General features: G+C 34.0%; 1 protein-coding gene across 1 annotated transcript; it reads right to left on the bottom strand.

Annotated features, from left to right (window-relative positions):
- Positions 1-7,721: 7,721 nt before the first annotated feature.
- LOC128176758 (uncharacterized) lies at positions 7,722-10,676 on the bottom strand. Its single transcript, XM_052843286.1, has one exon. The coding sequence runs from the start codon at positions 10,442-10,444 to the stop codon at positions 8,309-8,311; it is 2,136 nt and encodes a 711-aa protein (XP_052699246.1). The 5' UTR covers positions 10,445-10,676; the 3' UTR covers positions 7,722-8,308.
- Positions 10,677-12,969: the final 2,293 nt, after the last annotated feature.

The following is a 12,969-nucleotide window of genomic DNA, read 5'->3' as shown; positions in this document are numbered from 1 at the left end:
TAAGAAAATGATTTACTCACTTGTATATTACTCTTATATTATATCATTTTTTACAATGGGGGCTACTGAGCTAGACTCTTCGTTTATTATACAGCACGCATGCAGCAACACCAAACAAAAAAAAAGATTTTCTCGTTTCAATTTTCTTCGATATTATTAGTGTAAGTTTCTCCAATGCTTAAGTTCAATAGGAAACTCTCCCTCTTGTATTGTAATATATTGGATTTCATAATACTTCTGAATTTTATCGTAGATACTATGTTGATAAGTTGGTAAGTCTTTGCGATGACATGGTAATTGTGTTTAGTTAAAAACTGCAATTGTAAAACTAAATGTTAGTGAAGAAGACAATATTCTTTGTGCGAAGTTTTATTTGAATCAAGTTATAATAATCGCAATTGTGTTTTTTCTTCAAGAATTCAATGTTGAGAATATTTTTATAGTTTTATTTTTCTCCCTACATTTGGATTAAAATACAAAACAGCACATCTCTAATCAACGAAAATGCTAAAGAGGTGATTAATCTGTATGTTATCACATTTTTATGTACACGGGTTTAATCTCTCAATCTGCACTGCACTGGCAATTAATGACATGTTATATCAGAGAATAATACTCAGTAATAGGTCAATATCCTGGACAAAAAAGTTAGAGATACCCAAATAAAATATATTTCACATGTAATTTATAACAGAAAACAAAACACACGTATAACATCAGCTTTTATATTCAAAGTTTAAAAATTATTCATTAAATGTGATGAGTTGGTAAATACACATGCAATAGATTGTTTCTTTCGTTCACTCTAAATAGCGTTTGATATAGACATGACAATGCCAATAGAGTGGTTGTCAGTATTTTGTACATACATGATCTCCACGCTAGGCAGTAACAGCCCCACATCGCCGCCCTATACTGCCCATGATCCACGCAAGGCTTGCCTGAGGGATCTGTTGCCATTCCTCCTGCAACGCATTTGGAGGCTCTTGTTGATTTTGTGGAAGTGCTGGAAGATGCTGAAGTGCGTTTCTTTGCTGAAGAATGTTCCAATCATGTTCAATTGGATTAAGGTCTGGAGAAAGACTTGGCCTGTTCATACGCTGAATTGTTTTGCTTTCGAAGGTCTCGTTTACTATTCGGGCTCTATGAAATCGGGCGTTATCGTCTATGAAGATAAAAACCTCCCCAACAGCACCTGCAATGGGTCTAACAATTGAATGAAGAATATTTCCTGCGTATTTTAAACCTGTAAGGGAACCTTCAATAAAGCACACATCAGTTTTGGGCAACACTAATGCTTTCCCAAATCATTACCGAGCCTCCTCCAAATCTGTCGTGCTCAGAAATGTAATACTACAGTAATCGGCATATCTTTCCCCTTTGATCTCCAAACTTGTCGTCTGCCATCCTGAAAGTCAACATAAAATCGTGACTTGTCTGAGAAATAAAAGGAGCAGACCGCCAATGACGTTGCTGCTGTGTACTTTTGCCTAACATAGGCGATTTCTGCGATGCTCCAGGTTTAATACGGGGCATACAGCTGGTCGGCAAGCGTTAACATTTTACCTCGTGTAGTCTGTTTCTAACAGTTTGAATAGAGATCCGTCTTCTATTGCCATCTGAAATTTAGCATTAAGCTTAACAGCACTTTGGAAACGGTGCCTTTTGGCACAGTAACTTGGCCAATGTTGGCCAAATAACGGTCCTAACGGACGTCCCGAGTTTGGTCTTTTTTAAATATTTTCTGCCTGTAAATATCGGTTCTATAAACGACTAATTATGTTTTGAGAAATATTAAGTCTAGATCTTTCTGCAACGTGTTTTGCCAGCTTCAAGAATCCCTACTGCCCTGGAGCGTTCGTCCGTGCTTAACGCCTCCTCATAGCGTCAAATCACCAGTTCCGACCAAAAAAGGATGTATCTGTCCCAAGTTCACTAAAAGAAATCTTATTTCATACTTCTTTAACCAATTTGTTCCACTCACTTTTTTAATGCTTCGTCCTTTATTGGGATAATATACCACGAAACTAATCAAAAACGAGTTACGCGAGCTTACTAGGTTTTAAACTATTAAAATTTATTTATAAACTATTAAAGCCTGGTTTCACATAGATTTAAACGATGATAATAAATCTTCAGTGTAAAAATATGATACCGAACCTATTTTGTGCAGTATTTACAGATACTAATCTATAAACAATTTGAAAATAGTCAGATTTTATATGATACAAACAATTTAGATATTTTCGAAGTCTCATGTATTCCTACGCCAGAATTTAATAAAGTCTTGTTTAACTAAACGCTCTGCTGTCTCCGTAAATCTCCTACAAGCAGAGAGAGGCTCTCTTGCTTGTCGGAGATTAACGGAGACAGCCGAGCGTCTGTTTGAACGAGACTAGAGTTCAATGTCAATAGTGTTTGAATCCATTTTTAGAATTGTTTCAATTACTAATACATAGTTTGTAATCTATCTTTAAATATTACACAACATGAGTCATATGGGGTTTCTTGAAATTCTTGCCGGTGTAACGAAGAATTTTGACCCGGGTTGAAAATTGACCCGGGGGTCATTTTTCAACGTTGAATATTGAGACCAAAGGTGTTGAATGAAGACCCTAATCCGTTGAAAATTGACCCGCATCGTGGAATTTTGATCATGAAACCGGTTCAAAATTCAACAGCAAAGAAGCACAAATTAACAAATCAATATTATAACTTGAGTTTGTTTAATTAAAAATTATCAGTTTTTGGGAGTTGATTTTAATCAACTCTCCTATGCAGTTACTCTGGCAAACCAAAAGTGAAACAGTGTTTGGACCCAAGCACAAATCATCACCGCTGACAAGACTTAGTTTTTGAAAATAATAGAAAAATTCGATGTAATGTATGCTGAAGCATTGTTTTTCAAGGAAAATTATCATGAACACTTTGAAAATAGTCAGATTTTATATAATACGAACAATTTAGATATTTTTGTAGTCTAACGTGTTCCTACGCCAGAGTTTAATAAAGTCTCGTCCAACCAGACGCTCGGCTGTCTCCGTCAATCTCCGACAAGCAGAGAGGCTTTCTTGCTTGTCGGAGATTGACGGAGACAGCCGAGCGTCTGGTTGAACAAGACTAGAGTTCGATATCAATAGTGCTTGGATCCATACGATTTTTAGAATTGCTTCGATTACTAATACATAAATTGAAATCTATCTTTAAATATTACACATGATTCATATGGGGTTTCTCGAAATTCTTGTCGGAAAAGTCTAAAAATTCATATAATAAAAAAGTGCATATTAATTTAATACAGACTAGAAACTAATTGCCATGAAAGATAAGTTGATTTGAATAAATGATAATCTATAAAATCAACTCCCGTTAGTACTTCAGTACTTTGATTACATATTTATTCTTTAGATTTACATGTTCACATGTTTCAACGGGGGGGGGGGGGGGGGGGGGGGGTTAAAATAAGACTTAATTAACTATATTTTGAATTTACATAGTATCCCTTTAAATATGTACATGTAATAACTATTTTATTCATAATAAACTTTTCGCGTATTATTGCTGTGTGTGATATCTATATATTTTTAAAGAAATATATGTTTTTTAATAATATGGTTACACGTTAAAATATTCAATTCAGTAAAACTCTTTTTTTTTAATTTGCTGGAGAAGTGTACAAATATAAATAATTTTAAAAAATTACAATACGTCATATTATATAATTTTGGTTTTACGTTCACCCAGTAAATTGAAACTTTGATATTGTTCATTGTAAATTTTCTGAGTGGGTGTAAATAAAAAAAATTACAGTATGTCATATTGAGATTTTTGTGTTTGCACCCACTCAGTTTGTTAAAACTGTGACTGTCTGAATTTGTATTCACACCCATCCAGCCAATAACAGTTTACAAAATGATGATATGCTAACATGATTGTACTCTTTCATGAACAATGCTGTAGTAACTATATCTTGAGAGCCGATTTTTGGTGTTTTGTTTGTTCCGTTAGAATAACTTTTGATGTAACTAAATATCATCAAATCGCTAATTTTTCTAGGCATTAACAATTCTGCTTCATGGAATCTGTAGCAAGTTAGCAACCTAATTTTTGTACAGGATGACAATAGAATTTTGCTTTAAAGTTTCTAAATTGCTTTGATAACAAAAATTTATCATAAATTTACTAACAGTAATTGTTTTCGTCAATAAATTGGTAAATTGCATTTTTTGAATAGAAATAAGTAGTAGAAGATCATACAGCAGCATTGGAGTAGATGATTAACCTTCCTATCACAGCCACCTACATTATTAATTTAATTTAAACGTGTTAAATGTGTATATTATGTGTATATATATAAGACATGAGGTACTTGAATATTAAATGATTATCTGAATATTTATCATATATGATTATATGACATATTGTTGGTAGACATGTTCACTCACACCTATATTAACAAACATATCACCTTCATTTATACCTGCAGAGATACAAACATAAGAATGAGATTTTCATGATCCAGCCCATTTGAAAATAACAGTAAATAAAAGGGAATTGTATATCAAGTAAATATACAGGTATAATACTTAAATAGGTTTAAACAGTGTACATTAAGAGAATCAAAAACGCTTTGGAGATCTAATATAAGTATAAACATGGGAAACAATTTTACAATTTTATCTATATGAAAAATCAGAACTACCATAAAGTATATAGTTCATATCAAATGGTACACTAATGTCAATAAGTTGTTTAAAAAGTTCGTCTCTTTGTTGAGTGTATCTTGGATATCCAGGGGAAAAATCACATTTCCTTCAGATTCAGACCCACAGTATAAACATCGACTCACATCAGAAAAAAAAATCCTTAAATAGTAAGTTTTACTAGCTTTATTCCGTAATTGACGTAAAATAATGTTTCCTATTGTCTTAACTGAAAGGTTTGTAAGCTCTAGGTATATTTTGTTTTTTAAGGTTTGACTTAAAAGAAAGATAAAGTTGATGAAATTTTCTTTTCTGCATGAAGATTATTCCATAATTTACAATTGTAGACGGAGCAAAGCTATTGTAATAAGTATATAGTGGTAGATAGTTAAAAAGCTAATTCGATCTATGATTATATGCATGTTCAGTAAGAAAATATGATTGAATTCAATCTAACATATCTTGTGGTGCTAAACCATTTATATTATTGTAGAATATAATTAGTTTATGGTTATCCCTTCGAGATTGCAAGGTTTCCAAATTAAGCTCACTATATAAAATTATTTAAGAAGAATTAACTCTGATCCCTGTCACTGTCCTGGTTGCTTCAATTTGTACATGTTTAAGCAATTCGGATTTTTCCTTGATACAGCTGCTCCAAACAACATATCTATCAGTTATATACTTTTCGCATACCTTTTCATGTATATACCATTAATATAATTAGATCAACAATCCTCCGACTGTATATTTAGATGCAAACCTACTTTTTTTAAAATTGATAACATTTTTGCTGTAGAGGGTATATGTTTTTAATTTTGAGAATATATATTACGTCAGTTGCCTGTGTTTCTAATTTACAGGTAAATAATAGAATTGAAAACTCAAAATAATAGAAATAAATTGCATTTTTAAGAAGAACCATGACTATATATGCAGAAAATTGGATGGTGCTTCAATAAAGTTAATCAGACAAGTTTATGAAAAATTATTTTTAAGTCGTAAAAAATTAAAAACATGTGTAAATATGTATATGCTGTATATATACGTATAAAAAAACCCAGTATATATGAAAAAGGATAAAAATATGACAACCAATCATTTATTATTTTGTCAGTGAAATATTCGACTTCAAATTAAGCAATCTGACATTATATCCTTTTGTCTTGATATAAATATATATACCCTTTACCCAATAAAATAGTATAGAGGTTATATATTTTCAATTATTAGAAAAATATACAACGTCAGGTGCCTGTCGAATAGAGCTCTGTTGAATTGCCTTAAAAGTGACGATAACGGGCAATATGTTTGTTAGATATATTTATCAGAGATTGTGACAAGTTTAAACTTTAAATTCTGTCACACGAGGGAATGAAAACCATGTCATCTATGTCAAAAAGTATTCTCCAGCAAAAAGTATTCTAGCCCTACTCGCCTGCTCCATTCCGAAGCAAACGGTCATCTTCTTAGCTTTATACATAGTATTGTAATAATAAATGGATATCATATTTTCAATCTAAAAACTAAATGATTAATTGGACATATCAGCCTAAAAGAAATTAGCTACGTCCGCGTATGTATCGGACAGTATGTACATTTTAAAACTGAAACTTTCAAATATGTGCATGATTGTACATTTCAACCGTGTAGAGTAAGTTCCAGTTCAGATCAAAACTCTGAGGTTTGGGTCAATTCTCAACAGAATCAATTTTCAACGGGTCAAGGTCATCAGAGTTTAGAAAAATCTTTCTCATACCGTTGAAAAATGACCCCGGGTATAAATTTCACGATTTTGGTCTCAATTTTCAACATTGAAAAATGACCCCCCGGGTCACTATTCAACGTTGAAAAATGACCCCCGGGTCAATTTTCAACCCGGGTCAATATTCTTCGTAACACCGGAAAAGTCTAAAAATTCATATTTTAAAAAAGTGCGTAATTCAAATACAGACTACTTTAGAGACTTATTGCCATGCAAGATAAGTTGATTTTAAAATAAATGATAATCGATAAAATCAACTCCCGTCAGTACGTCAGTACTTTGATTAAATCGAGCCGATTTGGCGTAAGATGAAATGTGACGTCACGGGGTCAACGCCGATACATGACAAACAAGAAAATCGCATGAAAACTGCTTGTTTTCATACATTGTTTTATCGATGAACAGTTGTTTCTGTATTTTTATACCTTTACGGGCACGTAGCATCGTTTTTGAAAGTGGGGGGGGGGGGGGGGGCAGACTCATCCAAACAATCTTGACAAGCAAAAAAAAAATAATTTCCCAAAATCTTCAAAATCCTAATCCGGGGGGGGGGGGGGGGGGGGTTGTACAATAAACTTTACTTCCAAAAAAAAACTCTTACCTACTAAAATTTTTTTTCCCCCAAAATCATGAAATCCCTAATCCGTGGGGGGGGGGGGGGTTGTAACTTCAATTCGACTCCACATTTCGTTATTTTCATATCTATTTTTAGCATACTTCAAAAAAGTGGGGGGGGGGGGGCCAACTCCATGTTAATTCACTTTTTTATATGTTAATTTTTAAAAAATTCTTGCTGCGAGAAAAAGTGGGGGGGGGGGGGAGGGGGGGGCAGGCCCCCCCTGGCCCCCCCCCCCCCCCTGATGCTACGTGCCTGCTTTATCAACACTAAATGACTAAATATACTGTTGTTTGAGTTTAAACTTCATGATGAAGTGAATATTTATTGAGTGAACAGATATAAATATCAAAATTAAAATTCATTCCAACAGTGGCCTTTCTACACAAAAGTATCATAATTTTACGAAAATATTCATAAAATCAACATAATTTCGATATCACATTTTTAAAACAAATATAACTTTGTCATATTGATCAATTTTACAGGTTAGGGATAAAGGAACGGAACAAAAACTAGAATGAAAATTCATCGCACCACCGCCCCCCCCTCCCCCAGTATAAAAGAAAATACAATCTAGGACGAATTAAAAACAAAACCATCAACTTAAAAAATCATGATATCAACAATATTCATATAGCTTTTTTAAACATTTATTTCATATTTTCATTATAACAAACAATCCACAATCAAAGTAATTAAAGTTATATATTTCTATGTAGTTTTGTTTTCTGAGCATTCATAGCTCTTTTCGCACTCTTACACATTACAATATTCATATGACTGATATTTAAATAAATCGTTCATGTTATGTCTTGATATAGTCTGTTGTTTTTGTAAAGTCTCCACCAAGTGCGTGAAACAAGGACACAGTGTCTATTTCTAAAATGCTTCGTGAGAATGGGCTTGTGCCAGTATTTTAAACAAAATACAATGTCTCGATTTGAGCAGTGTTGTATTACTCAGAGAGCACAATAAAAAAAAAATCAAAATGACATGCATTTGCTAATGTTCAAGAGTTTAAAATCTTTCTACTAGCATACATAAGTAAAATACCCCTCTACAACCACGTCTATGAATAAATGGTCAACAAAAACCATTGTTATAAAAGTAAACAAAAGAATTAAATCTTTTAAAGAAATAATAAGATCTGATCTATTTCGCAAAGAACAACAATTGTGGGAATTTCCACGTTGGACGGAAATTACCGGTATTTTAAAACAGCTATTTTACAAACGTATTCCAGATCTGTGAAAATGTTTTCTTTTCGCCCTCTGCAAAATTAATAACATTGCCAACACGTAAGAAAGCTTCAAGTTTTCGACAGGACACATCGCCTGGTTTCATCAAATCAAAATTAATGACCAGTAGATTTTTTCTTGAATCGGACATGTAATGGTTCCAAATGTTCTTCCATTCATTGTGCGTCACGACGGACTCTTCGTCGGAATAACCTTCAGACAGAATCACCAGGTAATACCTGGACACAGATATGTGGTATGCTGCTTCCTCTGCTCTTACACTTCCCAAGGACAGGTCACGAGAGGGCACAAAAGCACTCAAACCACTCCCAAATAAAAATGGTTCCAGTGTCTTGAATACCCATGGACCAATTTTTGCAACATTGACATCGTACGAGATGTAAACCACACAGTCTTCGTCTGAATGTTCGATACATTTTGTGCATAGTTTTCTTAGCACAATTTTTAGTTCATACTTCCAAACATTGACAATAATTATAATTAAACAAACTAGTATCAAAATAGAGGAGCTGATAAACATCCAATTATATTTATGAAAATCTCCCGTATCTGAGCAATTCAGACTTTGAAGAAAAATAGTTAAATTTTCTTTAGCAGTGCCATTCAAACATCTGAAAACGTAAGAAGCACATTTGCTGGTTAAAAAACTACCTATCCAGTCCAACATCCACAGATGGGAGCAAGTACAGACCATAACAAAATCTGTTTTTTGGAGAAAGACACAGGGACTAAGACGCGACAGGGATCGAGATATTCCTTTTCGCTGCTCCGACTCTGGTACGGAAAATATTTGGAGACGTATTAGATTATCTAGGGCATCCTTATCGAACACGGGCATCATTTCTAAATCTAACACACTTACGTGGTTCAAGTAATGGTTGTTAGGTATCTCGTATATCATGTTCCCCCTCATGTGAAACTCGATACGATCACTGTAGGGAAGAACACGAGGAAGGCGCTTTACACCAGCCCCGGAACAGTTAATAATGAGAGTCAGTGTCAAAGACTTGCTTCTATAGTCAATGTGTTTAGGACTTTCTTCACATGTACAACCAGCTGGACACAAAGGAGTCGAAGTATAGTTACAGAGCAAATCTTTTATTTGGTTTTCCATGATAATGCTTGGTAACGACTTATCCTTGAACTGCTCTGGTGAACCACACGTTAAGTCAAAGTAATCCCTTTTCATTACATCAATGTAATCTTTAAAACGTAACAAGAGCTTGGCGATGTTACAATCACAAATTATCGGGTTATAACGAAAATCAAACCCAAAATCAAACAGCTTACTAAGATCGAAAATATTTGAAAAGCCAAGTTTTGTTGCATTCGGCATTCTTGTAAAGAAATTAAATGAAAACACTGCGTTCCCAGGTCCATACTTTGCTTTTAGACTTACTTTCCAGTTGTTTTCATTTGTAGGTATTCTCAAGGCATTATGAGACATATCAATCACACAAAAGGGTCGTTCAAACACAACATCTGTGATATCAATTGACATAATCTGATTTCCTTTTAGGAGTATGTTGTGAGCTGACAGTGCAGCCAAAACTCCAGTCTCCAAACGTGTGATATAGTTACCTGACAGATCCACCGTTCTCAGATTCCTATTATGGGTTAACGATTTTGGCAATGAAGATAGTTTGTTGTAAGATAAATTCAAATCAGTCAAATTTTGAATACAAGAAAGGTTTGGGATATCCGTGATGAGATTAAAGGCTAGATTGATTTTTGTTATTCCTGGAAAATGGCAAATATTTTTAGGGAGAAACTGTAAGTTCTCTTTGACAAAATTGACATGTATATTTCTTGCAGACTTGTTTCCTTCCAGGTATCCATCGTTGGAAACATTTAAATGTGAAACCGTCCCACTGAAATCCCAAACACTTTTTGAATGGCACGCGCAGCAGCTATCTAGTTTGTTTCCGATTAATGGCACGTTTTTACAGGCATTTGAACAATACAAGACATACCCACTCCAGCCTTGTGGAAACCATGGAAATGTATTTCTTTCCTGGGAAATAGTAGCACAATTAACCATTCCTACTAGTAATGGTAGAAAAGCAATTGATTTCTTCCTGGTTGTGAATTCATACATTGTTATATCTCTTGTGTCCAGATTAATTTGGCGGCTGTACACATTAAAGTTTCGTAAGTAAGCCGATTAGAACCCGCGGAAGTAAGGGAATCTACCGCTATATTCCGTTTATTAATGACTAATTTAATATTTAGATGCATTTTTCTGTCTATTGTTTATGTTAATCAGGAGTTCGGGCTTCATTTCCGGAAGTCATTGTATTTCTTCTGAATAGGGAAGTCTACGCACCACTGATACTAAACTTACATCACACGCATTTGCCAACAACATAATGCACCTATTGTGTGCTCTTTCTTTTAACTAAAATGATAAGTTATATTAAATAAACGATCTCTGCAGTGGATTTTTATTATTATAAGGAAACACTTTTTTCCCGATGAAAATTTATTCATTATGATATACCATGTAGTAAATATGTTTTCCAACTATAATTACTGTATGAAAAATGCTTATTGAAAATATGCTTGATTTGAAATTTTTGCTATTTTGGCGAATATATCTTATTTACTGTATGTACATTTTGACAGGATCGCAATACGAAGCAATTAATTTAATCTGATTATTAATAAGTTATTTATATTAATGCAACGGAATAAGGGAAACCAGAATCAATGCACTGTTATTTCCTTGCTCCAGCATCACAAAGCATTGCAAATTCTGAACTGTATTTTAAGAAGATGAACTCAGGTTTCTTGGGAATCAAGTGTATTGAAATAGTAAGTGGTAAAAGTACACCCAATATCAATCCACTCTGGTCTCGCTGGCTCTCTGCTCTCCGTTTAAATTTTGGCTCTCTGCCCAGCGCTTCCGGCTCTCTGCTTGACACTTAACTAGGTCTCACTGTTAAGACATTAGGCTCCCCAGTTAGGGCGCCTGTTAGGACATTAGGCTCCTGGCCTGTTGCACTATCGTTAAGTATCAAGACAATTAATCCATCTAGAATATCCAATATTAGGTCACTAACTAGGCTCTACGATTATGGCACTAATTATGGCCCCAATGTCTTTAGATAAGTAAAGCAAAAAGTAAACATTGTCATGTAAACAAATGTATTATGTTATATGTATTATTTCATTTTCATTTTTAAAACACTTTTGACAGGTGTTTAATATGAATATTGTGGTTTATTTTTGACCATGTATTCATTTATAAAAGTAAACTTTCAACTTATGAAGGGGAAAAATAATATTCAATCAATATTTTATCCAAACAATTACTATTAAGGCCGATCAGGTATTATTCTTCATGCGTTGAAAAATACACAAAATAGCTACCCTATTTTTGAAGTCTCAATACAAGTACTACTTGTAACATGGGATGTCAGGTTAAAGGATGGACGGCCAAGAAAAGAGTGTATAGAATAGGACAGTAAAAGAGATGGACGGGACAGAACAGGGTGTAAAGAATATGACAGTGTAAGAAATGGACGGTACAGAACAGGGTGTAAAGGATATGACAGTGTAAAAAATGGACGGTACAGAACAGGGTGTAAATGATATAACAGTGTAAGAAATGGACGGCACAGAACAGGGTGTAAAGGATATGAGAGTGTAAGAAATGGACGGCACATAACAGGGTGTAAAGGATATGAGAGTGTAAGAAATGGACGGCACATAACAGGGTGTAAAGGATATGACAGTGTAAGAGATGGACGGCACAGAACAGGGTGTAAAGGATATAACAGTGTAATATATGGACGGGACAGTATTGAATTTAAAGGATATGAGAAATAGACATACTGTAGCAGATTTTGTGGGACGTCAATATCCATGGTTTGGTTGCCTTATCAAATATAACATGCCTCTTCATTCTCAACGTATCTCTTGTATTCATGTCTTTCCTTGTATATGTCTTTTCAACATCCATAAGCATCCCCTGAACCTTCATCTTCATTGAACATGTCCCCATATCATGCATTTATAAACTTAATTCATAGCTTCTGTGTTTGCAGTTATAAACCTCTCTTCACATCCTCTATCGTTCCCCAATAACAATCGCCCTCTCTTCGTCTTTGTTGCATCTTTATTTCCATTGGACAGGGTTTTTTTTCTGTCATCCTTTGCTCACATACCCTGCGCCTCGGTTTCTCTCATGCATTTACCATCGTATACTACATACCATGTGACTTTCCCTGCAAACAATTCAGTCACTTTCATTTCATTTATCCCGGTAGAATATTTTGACCAGTGAAAATTAAAATATGATGACCTGTTTTTTCATAGCTTTGAAGTAAATAAACAAATTGACGAACATTCTAAAAAATGTATATTTTTCTCATTAATGATTACTCAAACAATTGCTTAATGCAATCCTGAAAAACATATACATTTTAGGCTAAGTTTATTATTGCTTTGCATATAATTTATTTTTGTAGTTTTTTATTTCATAAGAAGACAAACATTTTTACAATCTTGATATGACAACAATGAAAAAGTGACTTTTATTACTATAGATTATATCTAAAAATTTAAATTCCTAAGTACGTGATACTGTAAGGGGTATCAGACTAAAAACAGTAAGACAAG

This window comes from Crassostrea angulata, chromosome 3 (assembly GCF_025612915.1).
Source record: "Crassostrea angulata isolate pt1a10 chromosome 3, ASM2561291v2, whole genome shotgun sequence".
Taxonomy (NCBI): domain Eukaryota; kingdom Metazoa; phylum Mollusca; class Bivalvia; order Ostreida; family Ostreidae; genus Magallana; species Magallana angulata.
The sequence above is the reverse complement of the archived record's forward strand: the minus strand, read 5'-3'. Positions and strand labels throughout refer to the sequence as shown.